This window comes from Mus musculus, chromosome 4 (assembly GCF_000001635.26).
Source record: "Mus musculus strain C57BL/6J chromosome 4, GRCm38.p6 C57BL/6J".
NCBI lineage: Eukaryota > Metazoa > Chordata > Mammalia > Rodentia > Muridae > Mus > Mus musculus.
The window spans coordinates 55,385,965-55,404,147 of record NC_000070.6 but is presented as its reverse complement, the minus strand read 5'-3'; the positions used below and the strand labels follow the sequence as shown (position 1 = coordinate 55,404,147).

The 18,183-nt window shown below is 43.6% G+C and overlaps 1 protein-coding gene, 1 long non-coding RNA gene and 1 pseudogene across 2 annotated transcripts in view; 2 read left to right on the top strand and 1 right to left on the bottom strand.

Annotated features, from left to right (window-relative positions):
* The first annotated feature begins 4,762 nt into the window (after positions 1-4,762).
* Positions 4,763-10,347, top strand: Gm34290. The gene is made up of 3 exons (XR_390582.4): positions 4,763-5,094; positions 5,330-5,445; positions 10,034-10,347. It is a non-coding gene; the product is annotated as a predicted gene, 34290 (long non-coding RNA).
* Positions 10,348-11,014: 667 nt separating this feature from the next.
* Gm12516 lies at positions 11,015-11,878 on the top strand (annotated as a pseudogene).
* Positions 11,879-11,910: 32 nt separating this feature from the next.
* Positions 11,911-18,183, bottom strand: part of Rad23b (RAD23 homolog B, nucleotide excision repair protein) — a 42,196-nt gene continuing 35,923 nt past the window's right edge. The window contains exon 10 of the mRNA NM_009011.4: positions 11,911-14,264. Within this exon, the coding sequence (NP_033037.2) occupies positions 14,151-14,264 (114 nt within the window). The 3' untranslated portion in view covers positions 11,911-14,150. The remainder of the gene's footprint in view (positions 14,265-18,183) is intronic.

Genomic DNA, 18,183 nt, shown 5'->3' with positions numbered 1-18,183 from the left:
TTTCATGTATCTTTCTACAAAAACTGGTTTTGTTTGTTTGTTTGGTTTTGGCTTAAATTGCTGGGATTTCCTCTGTGTGAACTCTTACATGACCCTTGAGGCCCAGGCCGTTATCACCTCTTCCATGAATCCTTCCTTGATTTTTGGCCAGTGCCCGTGTAGACCTTATCTTGGTGCTTGAGATTCATTTACTGTTGTGTTTAGGATGACTCTCGGAAGCACTGCCTATCATCCTCTTTGTGGCAGGTTTGGGGCTCTTAGTTCCTGTACTCACTCTAGCACTAGGCCTGGTACTTTGTACTCAGTACCTTTTACACGAAAACATGAATTAACGAGCCCACAGCTTGGCCTGGACATATGACTGTAGAGATGGTGATCTACCCAGTAGAGGTCAATCATTGCAGGGGTCAGCCCAGGACAGACCTCCTCGATGGAGTGGCAATGGTGGATCCTTGGCAGCAAGTATCAACTGAACAACGATAGCACTACCTGCCTCAAAGTCTGAGAGAGCCAGGAGTGAGGATTCTACCCTCTATTGCTGAAGCAACAGGCAATCAAGAGTAGCTTTGGGGGAGGTCTCTCCTGACCATAGACTCCTTCTCTAATGCAAATGCCTCCCTCTTTGCTGCCTCTGTGACCCAGGGCCCTAAAAAAGCCCCATCTGCTTCTTGCTCACCCCAGGCTGGGGAAGAGTTTCTCCTACATCCTAACTCCAGCATCTCTTTTAGATTCTTGCCATTGCCAAAGATACTAATGGCAGCACTGTGCCTTAGGACTCCAAGTCCCCTTCCCCAAGAGTGGTTATTCACTGTTAGCTGCTGCCTATAGAGCTGCCTAATGAGGGGCTTCTTCAGTCAGGTAGAATGAAACACCCAGCGAACCTCTGGGGACATGTTGACAATACTCCAGCAGCTCCAGGGTGGCCAGGTGGAGCTCCCCTCTGATGGAAGACACCATAAACAGGCCATATGGCAGGCTCTGCTCCTGGACAAGTTTTCATTAAGCACCCATTGCATGCTAGATGCTAGTTGCTATGATCTGTGACCATCGGGTTATTGAAGGATGGGCACAAGCATCTCTCTATCCCCTGATGTTGTAGAGAAATACCTTGATGAAAGCAACTGATAGGAAGGAAAAGCTCTCAAGTTCAAGGTACATGGCCAGGAGGGGTCAAGGAGGCAGGCACTTGAAGCAGCTCGTCACATCACATCCACGGTCAAGAAGCAGAGAGCAATGAATGTATATGTATGTAAGTTTATTCATGTCCTGCCCCACACAACAGTGATGAACCCATGCAAGCACTCAGCTCCCGCACCAGTCATGAACATAAGCAAGGCCCCAGCCACACACCCTCAACCACAGCGACCAGCACATGCCAAGTACCCAACTCCCTTTCTCCACTTATGTTGGGAGCCATTAAGACAACACTGTAGTGTTGTCCCCAGCCTGAAACCTGCTTGCTCAGGGGTGGAGCTTCCCGCTCAATCGTTCTGCCACGCCCACTGCTGGAAGGTGCTGCTTTGCTGTTCAGAGCCGTGCACGTGGTCACCCTGCTATTGGACCCCAAGACTAATTGGCGGGAATTGGGCCCCCTTCCCCTGCTTCATAACTGCGTGCGGAACAGTAAAATTGAGCTTTGATCAGAATGCCTGTCTTAGCTGCATCATTTTCTCTCGCCGCCTAGCCCCTCTTCTCTTCCAGGTTTCCAAAATGCCTTTCCAGGCTAGATCCCAGGTTGTGATCTACTGGCCAGACACAACACAACACAATTGTCCTGATCTCTGAATTGGGCCTCTCACCCCGAGAAGAAAAGGGGGTCAAAAGCGGGCCATGGACACACGGTTCCAAGAACAACCACAGAATATTCCAGCCCTAAGTCAGCGCCAGATGTCCTGACAACACCCTGATACCACCAAGTTCCTGCTTCCCCGTGTAACTGCCAAAAGAAAAATTTCCACTGCCCCACCCCTTCGCTGATAAGTACTTGTACTTCCCCTTTTGCTTGTGCATTTAAGCCTTGAGCCTTTCTCAATACAGCGGGACCTTGATGCCACTCAGAATGTTTCCGTGTCTTTCTTGCACTTGGTCCTCGTCTCTCTCTATCCCCCCATTTGGTTCTTAGGAGAAGGTCCCCTCGAGACCCTCGAATAACTGGACCTGCTGGACGGGTCACACTTAGGGTCCTAGATTGCAGCCATTAATTAATGCAATTAAGATAACCCCTTAGAAGTCCATCTCCCATGTGGTTCTAGACTCTGTCAATTTGATGACAGACCCCGGTGAGGCACTACAATTCCACCCTTGTCAACTTGGCTCAAACACATCATCTTTAAGCCGTACTTTTCTGCACTTGTCCATAGGTTCGTGACCATGTCATAATGTAAAATGAATTCATCATCACTTCCTGACTGTGGGGATGATGCGATCAACTGCTTCAAGCCACCCTCACCCCCACCCCCACCGCTTCCCCTTTCCCACCAGGATCGTATTAATTTGCTTTCTATTGCTGTCGTAGAACACTTCCACTAAAAGCAGCTGGGAGAAGAAGAGGTTTGTCTGCCTTACATTTGCCAACCGTGGTCCATCGTGAAAGGAAGGCAAGGCAGGAACTCAAAGCAGGAACCTGAGGCAGGGACTAGAACAGTCCATGAAGGAATGCTACTTACTCACTTGCTCTGTGTGGCTTCCGCACCCTGCTTTCTTATACAACCTAGAACTACCTGCCCAAGGGTGGCACCGCTTGGAGTAGGCTGGGCCCTCCCACTTCAATCATTAGTCAAGAAAATGCTCTTAGAGACTTGTCTACTGTCAGGTTAATTTGGTGTAGGTTCTGTTAAGGCCTAGGTGAAAAGTTAAGGTCTAGGTAACTGTTACCTGTCTAGCCTACCATTTTGTGCTGTTACTAATGTCATAAGGAAATGGTCTCATTTGCTGTTACTAGGATGCTCTGTGCTTTGGTGTTCTTGGAAGCCAATCACAACAGAAGTCAGTTAGAACTACTTTGTATAGTTAGCCACAATAAGCTCGGTACCAAACCAACCACCCAGAAACACTTCCTACACCTGTGTGTGAGCTTTCATTGTATTTGCCTTTATAAGCTTCCCCTGGAATAGACCCCAACATGAGAGACACACATGCACCTATTTAGGGTAAGAAATTTCATTTTGAGTAGTGATCCAGTAAAAGTTCCCAAGACCTTCCTGGGACCTGACATCCTTACTTGGCAGAAAGAGGCATGTACATGGTAACTGACACTCTGGTTGGCATGAATGTTAAGACATGAATGTTAGACAAGGCAAGTCCCCTGCCACATGGGGCAAGTCCTAACCAATGGGAACAGGATAAAAGTACAACCAGGATATGTTCCTAAGGAAATCCCCTGTCCCTAAAACCTAACTGGTATAATAACTCAGCACAGATGTTTGTAGATCCCAGACTTCCCTTTAGGATCTTAATTCAATGTCACAGCCAGCTCCTGAGTCTGGACTGTGGCCCTGATAGATCAGTCGTGGGTGTGGCATCTAACAACCCATCCCTATTTGACTGAGATCTGTGTTTGAGCGGTTTGTGAGGTTATTCCCAGCCCCCAACAGGTCCCCTCTTCTCAGATGTCCCTAGCGTATGTCAAGTTGACAATAAAACCAACCAGCACAATGATGGACTGCACCTTAAACTGTGAGCCAGAACGAACAGAACCCTCTCACCTTTAAATTGTGTTTGTCTGGGTATTTGATCACAGCAACAGTAAAGAAACTGAGCCATGAGGCTTCTGGACACGAACAGCTTACCCCAGTGTCAGAGCTAAATGAACAGTTGCTTGGTCAGAACACTCACCCTTTTATTTCAGGGGCTTTGAAAAGAAAAGGCAGTCACTGATTTTATTCTTTTATTCACTGTGAAAGGTGAGGGTCATAGAAGCCATGAGGGATGTGATTAATCTGTCACTTAAAATCTTTTATCATTGACTTTTTTTTTTTTTTTGCTTCCAAAAATTTACATTTATTCATCCAGGCACTAGAGCCATAAGAGGGGGCCGAGAATATAATTCAATGAGTAAAGGTTGCTGCGCAAGCCCAGGAAAACAAGTTCATATTCCCAGCCCCCATGTAAAAGCTACACTCGCTGGCCTTCATCTCTAATCCTGGTTCTGGTGTAATGAAAAGTGACATGGATCCTGGAGGCCTGCTTGCCAGCTAGTTTCTCTGAAACAGTGAGAGACTTTTTCTCAAAAAAAAAAAAAAATTAAGAGAGAAGAATGCCAGATGTTGGTCTCTGGCCTCCACATGTGAATGCACCTTGGAGTGCACAGAAAACACATGTGCACACACACACAGTCACACACAAACACACAAAGGTATAAGATCTGCCCTAGAGGATCTCCAAGCCTTAATGCAGAAAGAGATCAGATAAAGGTGGTTATGGTTGCAGCTTTGCACCAAGAGCTAATGTTACAGGAGAGCCATGTAAGGGTACCAGGCTAGCACGGAAGGCTGTAGAGCACTCCAGGCCACTGTAGGATGTCATGTTAGGTTCTTGTTGCATAGAGCCCTAGCCATGAGAAGCTCTGATGCATTGACGGAGATCCCTAAAGCTGGGGAGAGGGAAAGGATAGTGGGGTGAGCCTTTGAGGCTTAAAGGGGGAATGATGGGAAGGTATGTCCAGAGGAACAAGGTTCTGAAAGTCTAGTCCTGTTTATCTTATCCTTGGAACGCGCATGCATGAGCATGCGCGCGCGCGCGCACACACACACACACACACACACACACACACACACACACACACACACACACACACACTGCCATTTGCACTTTTAGGATGCATGCATCTATGTACACGAGTGTTCTGAGCACCCAACAAGGCCTAAGGCATATTTCCTGGCTTGCCACAAGCCAGGAGTGCAGTGGTGCTAATGGATACACAGAGTTACTTACGTCTTCCGGGCCACAAGAGTGGCTACTTGGAAGTACTTTGGGTCCACTTTGCTCAGCCGCCTCTCCCTAAAGAATCCACATAGTCAAAAGAGGGCTATTGCTCCAGCTGGACGATGGCATTGGGCTGAGCCAGGAACGGATAACGGAAATAACAGACTTTCGGTAGGATCACGGGCCAGACGGGGGATCTGGTCGTGAACTCATGCCCACTCCACCAAAGCCCAGCGTCTGACTGCATGAGCTTTGAGTCACTGTGGATGTATTTTAACTAACAGATTAGTTCTTCTAAATTGGCAGGCAATTTACAGCAATATAAACAAGAGAGAGCTATGAGAGAGCGAGAGAGCAGCCATTAGATTGCAGATCTCATTAGCCCTCTGTGCGTTCCTTCCGCCAGGCATGCATTAGGGCAAAGGTCTAAGACCATCTCAAAGACTAAAAGAAAATTCCACTGCTCCTTGATCCTCACCTCCTCTGGAAAGATCGGCATAAAGTGGAGGCCAGGAGCCAGGGGTGAGTTTCCACCCTCTATCTGCTGATTCTAATTAAGATCGCCGGAACACACAGCGCTCTCTCGCTCACTCTCTCTGTCTCTCTCTGTCTGTGTCTCTCTCTGTCTTCAGCTTGCAGCCCTGTAGGTACCGCCCTTCCGCAGTAGAGCCTGCTGTGTGCCAGGTCTTCAGGCAAGCATCCTTCCCCTGACAGATGACCCCACTTTTCCAAGGCCCCAGAGCTCTTCCTCACCTGTTCAGTCCTCCCCCCCCCACCCCCTCACGTGCACCTCACGGGAGTCTGCGAAACTGGCCCTCACCACAAGGGGGCGAGTCGGGGCAGAATGAGTAGTTTTTCTCCCTCCCCTTTCTCAGACTGTTCTGAACACCACTTATTTGGGTTGTTTATGTTTCCTTCCTCAGTGGCAGGTGAACCAATCCAACCCAGTAGCACTCAAAACTTCAATCCACAGGTCTTGGGGTCCTCAGCCTCCGTATGACTAAAAGAAGACGTTTTGATTTCTGTTTTGAGACACTGTCTATAAAAGCAAGTTTTGGTTTTTTACTTTGACACACTGCACATAAAAACAAGTACACAAAGAACTATGATCAGAAGTGCGGTTTTCCTGTGGCTTGTTCAGAGAGTATAGCAAGGAAGCAAAGCCTCTGCTGGCACTAGACACGAACCCCTCCACAGAGCCTTCAGTGCTCAAGTGGGATCTTAAGGGCGCATAGGAGTTCATTAGAGAAAGGACTACAGGATAATTTCTAGTCAGTATATACATATGTCAGGGTGTACAAAGACCTGGATAGACAGTGTGGAAGTGTCCACTGGATAAGGTTTACAGAGGAGGCTTAAGGCAAGCCATGAACAAGCACGTGGCTCCATCGGTACTGTTTGCCTAGCATGCACAAAAGCCCTAGGTTTGAATCCCAGCACTACATAAACTGAGTACGGTGGTATGTGCCTGTAATCCAAGCATTTAGGCCGTGGGAGCAGGAAAACTGAAGTTCTAGGTCACCATTGGCTGCTACACAGTGAGTTTAAGGTTAAGGCCAGTTGGGATTCAGGCACCTGATGCCCTGCAGGGAAGGTAAGATGAGGTAGAGGGAAAGCTAGAGAGATAAAGAGGTGTGTGTGTGTGTGTGAGAGAGAGAGAGAGAGAGAGAGAGAGAGAGAGAGAGAGAGAGAGAGAGAGAGAGGGAGAGAGAGAGAGAGGGAGGGAGGGAGGGAGAGGGAGAGAGAGAGAGCGATATCTTCTGACCTGGGAGTCATAACAGTTGTGGGTTGAGGACAGACCAAATGGGCCACATTGAGAAAGGGGAGATTTCTGTTCAGAAGTGTGCCGAATGTTGTACTGTAGAAAGAAAAAAGACAGGACCAGATCTTGATGGTCAGTGTGGGTGGGAAACAAGTCAGATTCTCTAACATAGATGCCAAGAGCAAAGTTCTCATCTGGAGAGAGTGAAAGATCCTGACAGAATGTAAAAGGTCACAGAATCCCTGAAATTGGCAAGATAGATGTCAGTGTTAGCAGAACTAGCTTCACTGATTTAGAAAAATAGAGGTGCACAATGCTCTGGCCACTCCTCGAACCTGTGTGTCTGCCAATGTTCTGACCAGGTGTGTGCCCATTGCTGCACCTTCATTAGACTCTTTCCTTGTACCCCTCCCATACCCATTTCTTGAGAATAGACATTGTTTAGATCTGGAAATCCCCTACTCTCACCCTTCTCCTTTACCCCCCTGAGGGCCTATAAAAACTGGGACCTCTTTCCCCTCGAGGTCGACTCCTCTACCCCTGCGTGGGATATGAGTCGTCCCCAGAGCTCTGGCTTTCCCCGAATAAAGCCTCATGTGGTTTGCAACAAGCTCGGTCTATCATGAGTTCTTGGGTGTCCGCTATTGTCCTGAGGCCTGAGGAGGGGCTTTCAAGAGGACACCCTGATGGAGGGTTGCAAAACCCAACAGTGCAACCCAGGACTGGAAAAGAGCTCCACCAGTAGGAAGAGGCAGAGTTAGTGACTTACCTTTAAAAGGCCACTAACGAGAGAGTCACTGCTGTTTCTATCCCAACACAAATGTCTTCTGCCTTTTAATGAACCATGATCTACCTCATGGACCAGAATTCAGACTGTGAATGGCAAACAAGATTTTTGTTGATTCTGGTTTAAATAAAATTAGCTTGTATCAAAGGTGATACTATATATATATAATGTTACAGACCTGCAAATACTATCAACATTTCCCCCTTTCTAAAGATGTTTGGACTTAATTAGGAAATGACCAACTTTGTAAAAAGTTGGGGAATGCTGCCTCGAAATCTGCTGAAGACTGGTTTTAGTTACATAGCTATTTATATGCATTTGGAAGGTGTTCTCCAAAGCAAAAGCAAGACTTGTTTCAATTTGTATTCATTAGCCAGGAACAGATAATGGTTAAAAACAAAACAAAACAAGCCCGGGGTGGTGGCGGACGCCTTTAATCCCAGCACTTGGGAGGCAGAGGCAGGCACATTTCTGAGTTGAGAACAGCCTGGTCTACAAAGTGAGTTCCAGAACAGCCAAGACTACACAGAGAAAACAAACAGAAAAACAAAACAAACAAACAAGAAAACAAAACAAACAAGCAAAAAACAAACAAACAAACCCACAAGTATCTGCATTGTTCCTGATTATTCGGATTTAATTAGAAACATCCCATACACATCATAAGACATTAACCTTTACTTAGTAAAATACACTTTAGTGTGGTGTATATATATATATATGACTATTAAGTTAAGAATGTCTAACATAAGGACAACATTTAATTGGGGCTGGCTTACAGGTTTAGAGGTTCAGACCATTACCATCAAGGTGGGAGCATAGCGCAGGAGGAGCTCAAGCTTCTATATCATGTTCAGAAGGGAACCAGGAGAGACTGGCTAAGGAAGATAAGGTATTAAGTTGTTTTCTTTTTTTTGTAAGTTATATTTATTATGTATACTGTGTTCTGCCTGTATGTATGGTAACAGGTCAGAAGAGGGCACCAGCTCTCATTGCAGAGGGTTGTGAGCCACCATGTGGTTGCTGGGATTTGAACTCAGGACCTCTGGAAGTGCAGCCAGTGCTCTTAACTGCTGAGCCATCTCTCCAGCCGCCCCTCTCCCCCAACATTTCTTTAAAAAGCAAAGAAAATGAATTTGTGTCAGGGAGCCTGGTGGAGCAGTTTTGAGGGGTTTCCTCCACCTGGGAAAGGGGTGGTGGTGTTCCTGCAGTCCCATGAGCATCTCAGGGGCTCTCCCAGCAGGCTCTGCAGACAGGAGGTAACATCTCATTTTCCTGAGTCACTTAAGTGCGAAAGGGAAAACCTGCCATCTGCCATGGCAACATTAATTTATGTGTCCAAGGCACTCCTTTCCCTTCCAAAAACCTCAAGGTCTCAGCTTGTGTCACTTTCCACTGACCCGACATTAAATGTCAAGACACCGTGTTTCCTTGTTTTGAAACAAGAGTTCAGGCTGACTTGGAACTCATGGTCCTCCTGCCTCAGCTTCCCAAGTACTGGGATTGGAGGCCAGTGCTACCAGCTCCAAAAAGTTTTTTTTAAAAAAACATTTACCTAAAATTAATTAATCACATGAATTTTTAAAAACATCTTTAATAAAAAGTAATCATTTTTGCAGGGGCTCAAGAGATGCCTCCATGGTAAAGAATGAACACTGCTCTTTCAGAGGACCCAAGATTGGTTCCCAGGGTGGCTCACAACTGCTGTCACTTGAACTTCAAAGAGATCCCAGGCTTCCAGCTTTCTCAAGCGCTGGCAGCCCAGCCACATATACATAATTTTAAAAAGCATAAGAACAAATCTTTTTATAAACAACTTTCAAATAATCAGAGAGAAGTATGACATTTATCATATTGGAGCTTTGCCGATCTCTGTGCCTTCTGGTTCCACCAAGGATGGCTGGAGTCTCATTTCTTTTGGTCTGCTCAGGGGCTATGGCATCAGCTCATCTACCCTATGTGAAATGTGCTAAATAAGCTATGAGAGCAACTGAAAACAGCTTATGGAGTCATAGTGTTCTGACTTTGGACTTCAGGGACACCGAGACAAGTAGTCCTCATTTCACATTTTAGAAAGCTCCTATTCCAGCATTAGTGGTCAAAGTAGCAAGGAGGGTAGAGGCATGCCAGGGATCGAAGAACCAGTCAGATTGGCACAGCACACCTTCTGAAGCCTGACAAGTCCACCCCTGGAATAAGGATAGTAACAAATTATATACTAAGGAGCACAACAGGAGGCCAAGGCTTGAACAGTATAGATTACCAGGAGGAAGATGAAAGATACAGGACAGTAACTCACAAATTCAATAGGTCTGAAAATCCCCAACGGCAACCATGACAGTAATAACCAATACAGAGGCATCATTAGACACTAAAGTGAGTAGGTGACAAACAAGGTATTTATAAAATGTTAACTTGACTCCCCATTAACTTGTTAGCTATGACACAGGTTAGCTTTGGAGGGCAGAAGCCTGGCAGGGCCACCCCCTTCAAGCAAAGAAACATCAGGAGAAATAAACTGCTCACTTCACAGTAACAATCCTCATTTTTTTTCCCAACAGGTTTGAGCCCAAGTCCAGTGATGAGCAACACTTTCTGGCACCTTTGCCTGGGAATATGAAGCAGCAAAGTCAAGATCAAAGAATGGGCCAGCACTGAGACAAACTAAAGGCAGCTTAGTAACTGGCTGGGACAGCTGCAAAACTGAAAGGGGTTCTCAGAGTGTTTAGTTCCATGTTTTTCTGCGAATTAAATATCTATTTATTATATTATATATGGGACTACATTTGAAAAAACGGTGCAAAATTATTTGTTTTGGTTTTTCTGAGACAGGGTTTCTCTGTGTAGCCCTGGCTGTCCTGGAACTCTCTGTAGACCAGGCTGGCCTCGAACTCAGAAATTCGCCTGCCTCTGCCTCTCAAGTGCTGGGATTAAAGGCATGCACCACCATGCCAGGCACGGTGCAAAATTATAAAAGCCACATTGAATTGCAGTATTTCAGAACGAGTAGGAGTCACTGGGCATGGTGGCACATGCCTTTAGTCCAAGTGCCCGTGGGGAGATGCTAATGGATCTCTGTGACTTACATAGTAAGTTCCAGACTATACACTTAAAACTATACATCAAGGGCTGGTGAGATGGCTCAGTGGGTAAGAGCACCCGACTGCTCTTCCGAAGGTCAGGAGTTCAAATCCCAGCAACCACATGGTGGCTCACAACCATCCGTAACGAGATCTGACTCCCTCTTCTGGAGTGTCTGAGGACAGCTACAGTGCACTTACAATGAATAAATAAATAAATCTTAAAAAAAAAACAAAAACAAAACTATACATCAAAATGCTGAGAGGTTACAGACGTTACTCCAGGCTCACCAAACAACCCCACAGAACCTGATGTATCATTTAAAAATATGAAGACTGGCCCAGCAGCGGTGGTGCAGGCCTTTAATCCCAGCACTTGGGAGGCAGAGGCAGGAGGATCTGAGTTCCAGGACAGCCTGACCTGATATACAGTGAATTCCAGGAGAGCCAAGGTTACAGAGAAACTGTCTTGAAAAGGAAAAAAAAAAAAAAATGTAAAGACCTTTTGCAGCTTGAGTGGTAAACCAGATTTTACTTGTATGAGCACTGCTTTCCAGCCTGATTTGGGGGGTGGGGGCGGGAGAGATGTGATCAGTAAGTGTCCAACCTTCAGAAAGCAATCTCTGCTCTCTTGTTAGATGTATCACTTTTGGGTTGGGTACTAGAAACAGGAATTGGTTAATTCTGTGCCACCTATTAAGTATCTTTACAGCCTATCAGGTATTTCGCCGTTGAGTCCACGTGTTAGCTGAGAACCAGGACCCTGAAGCTGACCTCCTAAATGATAGAGCAACCAACTTCTATCCAGGCCAAGTACTGGTGATGGAAGCAACATCCTTAAGTCGAAGTGTCTTCTCTCTGCTGGGTGCCAGCTGCTTGCTGTCGAAATGGACAAGTTCATGAAACCCGGGCAAGTGGTGCTGGTCCTGTCCTGGCTGGACGCTACTCAGGACGCAAAGCCGTCATCGTGAAGAACATTGACAATGGCACCTCAGACCACCCTTATAGCCATGACCTAGTAGCTGGAATTGACTGCTATCCCTGCAAAGTGACAGCTGCCATGGGCAAGAAGAAAACTGCCAAGTGATCCAAGATCAAGTCCTTTGTGGAAGTTTATAACTACACACTTCATGCCCACAAGGTACTCTGGATATCCCCTTGGAAAAAACCGTTGTCAACAAGGATGTGTTCAGGGACCCAGCTTTGAAACACAAGGCCAAGTGGGAGGCCAAAGTAAAGTTTGAGGAGTGATACAAGACAGGGAAGAACAAATGGTTTTTCCGTAGCTTCACTTTTAGGTATATTGTTTTCGTCATTAAAAATTAAAAAAAAAATCTTAAAAAATGAGAAATGCAATGTCAGGTGTGTTGAAAATACTTTATAGTAATTCTCTGGAATCCTAGCCATCTAGTACAGGAAAACATAACAGGGTGGAACATTTCAGTACTTTTAAACAATGAAACAAAAATGTGACTTAAAGATGGCAAAATAAATTTACAAATATAAATTCAGCCTCCTCATATTTCCTATAGAGCAGCAAAACAATAAAAATACTAAAGATGCTAGTTACACCTTGTACTGTGCAAATGCAAGATTCAACAGTTCAATAGTCACCTCTATTAAAGATATTTACCAAAGCTATCTAACGTATCTCTCCACTCATGTGTGGTATCTCCACTGAGGAAGAAGTGGTCCATGGGCTGGGCTGTCCTTGGGGGAAACTATTACTCCTAGGATCTGCAGGTTTGTGTCCAAGGACAAAAAGTCCCATGCCACCAACTTCTGCTGTCACTTTCCAAAGAGAAACAACAGCTGCTATTTTTATCAGCTTCCTGTGTTGTTTTATGCTAACATTCTGGGCAGTAAGGGAGGGCAGAACAAATGGAAGCATTCCCCCACTCCACTGGACCTTACCCCTCTCCCCAACCCACTGCTCTTCTGCCCTGAAAGATGCACCGTTTCATTCTGAGACATCTCACATTGCCCACTGTAAAGCACATGGGCAATATAACATCCAACAGCCTACCAAGTTTGCAGAATAATACATGAAAGTTAAACATGGTACATCATGAAGGAAAATCATGGTCTCATTTATTTTCATGGAACAGGGTATAAGCACATGAGGAGAGAGTTTAAGAGTCCTCACCAAGTGGTGATGGACACAGTGCAAGAGACTGCGCAGGAGGTCTGCAAAGCCATCTTCTCACACAGCATCACGACGGTGGGACGTTACTTCCTTCAATAGTCTCATTTATGTCCAGGAAAAGATTTGACAAATTCAACAAACTGATACTGGGCCCCTCTTTACAATCCAATAGCAATGTCGATGAGGGAGTTTCCAAACAAAGACCGAGATGAGCAAAATCCAAATAAAAGCCAACACTGTGATTGAGATTTCTCTTTTAATATGAGACGAAATATCTTGATTGTATATTTTCCAAAGTACTTTCCAGCCACATCTCCCAACCATACAAAAGTTTGCTCCCATCTTTAAATGCAGTAAAAGATGCTGAATTATAGTTCCACCCACCTTCTCTTTGAAAGCAATGTAATACTAATGGATTTAATGGTAATACATTCTTATCTAATGAAGAAAAACATCCACAAGTATCAGAAACCCAGTTTTGAAAGATTTGCATTAATTTTGAACTGAATCAGCTTTTTGTGTGTTTTTTTAAAGGCAGCAGTTTGACTCCTGACTTGCTGATCAAACACATCTCTACGGAGGGGAGGGGAGGGGAGGGGGGAGGGGAGTGAATGCTGCACAGTTTCTTCATTGGCCCCAGAAGTGCTGATTTCACAAAGGGATACATCAAAAGCAAACATGCAATGGTTGTTTTAAATCTTTTACTGCAATACAACAAGGAAGTGAACAGTAATTAGACCCCTACCAATCTTCCCCAAACAAACAATGTAAACAGGAAAATGACTCTGCCTATGTGTGCAGCTTCTCAAATCATGTCAGAGGGTCTCACATTCAATAATCAAGACATTTTAAAATAGCAGTAATTATTTTCGTTTTAAGAAAAGTCCCCACCCCATCCCCAGCACTGAACACGAAGAATGGGCTTCCTTCTGCATCAGTCTCATACTAATGTGAAGCAGCAACGATGACTATCAATAATTTGGCATTTCTGTTTACAGATGCTCCAATTTTTCCCCCTCAATTTCAAAAAGCCATTATCCAGTGTTGCCATAAAACAGACTGCAGGTTCTAGGTAGCAAAGATTCTTTCAGAAACCAATGTTAAGTCAAAGAAAAGAGAAAGCAGGGCATCACACTAAATTTCTGGATCTAGTACACTAGAAAGAATGAAACCCAGGAAAAGTTACCTACTGCTTAGAAGAATAACGACCTGTAAAGGCGGATGTTTGGTTGTATAGTATTTTACACTGTGTGGATCTGCAGCATCTGCTAATTGAAGCAGACATGCAACTGTATGTATCCCTGCCCTATATCCTAGCTCCCCACCCCCACCCCCACCAACCTACTACCGTATACCAAATATTGTGGATATGAGCCCAAGTCACCCCAGACAATCCAGTGAACAAGGTTAGTGTAATGCACTGGTGTGAGTGTGAGGTACAAAAAAATCCCTTCAGTCTTCATCAAAGTTCTGCTGTAGAAGAAAGTTGGCAGCCAGATTCTCATTCTTCTCACAAGCAAAATATGCTTGAATCACAAGTCCTTCAGGAAATCCTAATGCCTTTAACTGGAAAAAAAAAAAAAGGAAGCAATTAAATTCAACTCGTCAATTATGGTGATATGGTGATTTAAGTCTGCTTTATACCCTAGGGACTGTGACACTGCCCCTGGACACTAACTTGACAAGGTCAGCCTTCACTGTTCAACACTCAGGGTGGAGAGAACGCTTACAACATCCAAAGATGGTTTTTAAAATGCTCTGAGTTAAGGAGATAAAATTAACAGGCACTCTTCTGTTACAGTACATTCTGGTTTCTACACTAAAAACCAGTAGTTAACTGACCTGATTTAAAAGTAAATGGTCACTAACAAATATGGGTATAAAGTGGCTTTAGTGACAGGAGGGTTAAGAAAGGGAGAGAGCATGTGGAAATACCTTAACTTGCACAACTTTTTTTTTGTAAAAGCAAAGGATTCATTTCTTTTTTAAAATTATTTACTTTATATCCCAATATCAATGTTTCATTTTTTAACATAGCTTGCCTTTCAATGTTGCTCTTCAGTTCCTTGCCTTAGTCAACACTTCATAATAGAAAAGTACAATGATGTATTGTGAAATGAAGATGACTGTAGTTATTAAATTTATAGCATATTTGAATCACCAATATCAGTTAATCTCATTTAAAAACTATTAAAATTACTTAAGATCTAACACTGCTTTTAAAGCCTTTAAACTCTCAAGTAGACTGACTACTCTACAGAATTATAACTTCTCAGTCAGATGAATGCCCCCCTCAACTGTCTCAAAAACTTTCTATTGCACACTACAGAAAAGACTATTAAGAACTGGAAACAAGAAAACAAACAAACCAAGAAACCCAACCCCAATTCAGCAAAAGAAGCTATTTATAAATTAAAAATAGAAAAACTCCAAAAATGAATTTGTTATCTAAATTGTGTCCAAAATAAAATTGGGGTAGCTGAAGTAATAGTAAAGAGTTGGGGCAATTCAATGACACACCTCAGAGAGACTTAAGACTTAAAGTCACAAAGATGTTAAAAATTATAAAGACAACATCATGCATACAATAACCAAAAGACAACTAGAGTCGCTTTAGTTCTAGACAAAACTGTTACCAGAGATGGACATTTTTACGACTCAAAGAAAGGGAACCATGAAAACACAATAGACACATATAACAAGGGGCCAAAAACTACCAAACCAAACCAAACAAAACAAAAAAAGAGAAAAAAAAAAAAAAAAAGAAAAATCAGCAATACTGCTGTACCTGGAGACTGCAATGCCACCACTGTCAGTCATAGTGTACAATCGTACAGAGCACCAACAAGGAAATCAATCAAAGAGAGTAACCAGCACTGTAAGGCAACTGGTCTTGACAGCAGAAAATGTTTAATAAGAACATATTACTGTCTCAAATATGCAGCGTGTACAAGCAAACGTGTGTTTCTTTAATGATTGAATCTACCTTAATAAGAGAAAAACTAACCAATTAATTTTAACAAGAAAACCAGTAACATTAAAACAAAACAAAACAAAACAAAACAAAACAAAAGCTGAAAAGAGTTGGGCTGGGAGCAGTGGAGGCAGGGGAAACTTCAGGATGTATTGTTGACTAAGAGAAAATACCAATATTTCAATGATAAAAGACAAAAACAAGCACATTTTAAACACACATAAAAATCATTAACTGACAAACATTTAAGATGATCATGGAAAAACAGAAAACTAAAGATTCAAATTGCAAAGAAATAAAATTTAGAAACATTCCTTTTGACAAATGAAAAGTGTAATGAAGTAAGAATAACAGAACTTTCCCATAGGAAAACGAGGCCCAGATGGCAACTAATAAAGTCTGCCAGCTCCTTAAACAATCAAGACCAATTCTTAAATTCTTCCAAAACTACCCTCTACTCCTTCTGTGGGGCCACAATTCCCCAATACTGAAACAATATATCCACCATCAGGAAACTACAAAGTAACAGTTGTTATAAAACAGACAAAAAGTGGGCTTTATCCCAGGTATGCAAATGATGCTTCCATATAGTATAAACTACTTGTAAGAATGAAAGATGATCCTTTGATAAACTTAGAGAAAGTATTTAACTTGTTATGACAAAATCTTCACACCCTGACACTGAAGAGGAACTTCCCTAACCAGCAAGCTCCATGGGAATAAACTAACAATGAGTTCAGCAAGATTTTGGGGAATATAAGATCACCACAGAAAACCAAACTGTTCTTCTCTGCAACTAACAATGAACATTTTGAAAATAAAAAGAACAATTCCTAACAGCATCAAAAAGAATAGTTCTTAGGAAATAAACTCAAAAGTAATACAAAATTTTAATTTTTTTTGTTTTTTGAGACAGGGTTTCTCTGTGTAGCCCTGGCTGTCCTGGAACTCACTGTGTAGACCAGGCTGGCTTCAAACTCAGAAATTCGCCTGCCTCTGCCTCCCAAGTGCTGGGATTAAAGGCATGCGCCACCACGCCCAGCCTAAAATTTTAATTTTTAATTATTACAGCTACAATATATCACTGACCATGCCTTGGTAAGAATTAAGTTGTTTTGTTTTGAAATGATCTTACTACAATCTTAAGACTGCACCTCCCGGGTATTGCATGCTGCAATCCCAGTGCTTGCAAAATGATGGCCGAAGAATCAAGACTTCAAGGTTATCCTCACCTACATACCAAGCCACCATAGGCTACTATATCAAGATTGCTCAAATGACAAGCCCAAAAACCAAAAAGAGGGGAAGAAAAGATAGAGGACATTTCTCAAATTCATTTCCAGAGTAAGCATAATAAGGGCTCTACACTCAGCCAGAGTTCACCCCCTGAAAATGGACAAGCCGACCCTGAGGCTTACACAGAAGAATGAATGAGGATCTGAAACAGCCACAGTTATTTTGTAAACAAAATTGCAGCACTCCACACCCTCTGATTTCACACTTGCTGATCAGTCATTCTCTGCCGGAGAAATGAGTCAATTCAAGCCAAATTGGGGGAAGCTCTGGGGTAAGTTCACCAACCTTACAGGAGTGAAGCAGACATGCAGACAGGGAGACAGAAGGGGGGGGGGCAAATATTGATTTGGGGTGTTGGAGGGGAGAATTCAGAGAGGAGAACAAGGGAAGAGAAGAAGAGGGGAGGGGAGGGAACTAAAATGTCTGGGTTATATAGTGAAGAGCTGGTGGGTGAGAGGAAGCCCAGCCCATGGGTTGTAAGGTTCAGCATACATAGTGGGGTACACCAGTCATGGCCTGTAACAGGTAGGGACTGAGGGATGCTGAGAGAAACTGGAGGCCTGGTACACTTTGATATGTTAAATATGCACTTCATATTGCAGACCACTTGTCTGAAGCCTGAAAGCCTGAAACCTTCCTGGAAATGTACAGTAAAGGTGGTGGGGAATGAGGGACTGGCCTCGATGGCTATGGATAAACATAAAGCAAAGGATTAAAACTGAGCCCCAAAATAACCCTGACACATCCATGCACCACTGACCGGCAGTTAGTCCTTACCACAAGAACTCAGGATGGATCACAGCCCGACACGTAAGAGCGACCTGTGAGCTCTTTGAAAGAATTGGAGACCTGAACCTGACTTTCACATGGATTAAGTAATGTTCTATATAACACCAAGAAAACAGACCAAATAATAATAATAATCACAGAAAAACAGAAAAGGAAAAAAGCTACAATGAGAAACCAATTGAAGCCTAAGTACAGAAGAAAATTAAAGCCAGACAAGGGCAAGCACATCTTTATCTCAGCAAGAGAGCAGAGGTCTCTGAGAACACAGGGCTCTATCTGATTAGCATCCCCAAACACTTCATAACAATGTGAAACAATGTAAAAAGGGAGGGGGAAATGGAGCTACTGATCACAGCATTACACACAAGACATAGGCTGTTGCAGGGCCTAAGGCTGTACCAGTCCACTTGTTACGACAAAAGAGAT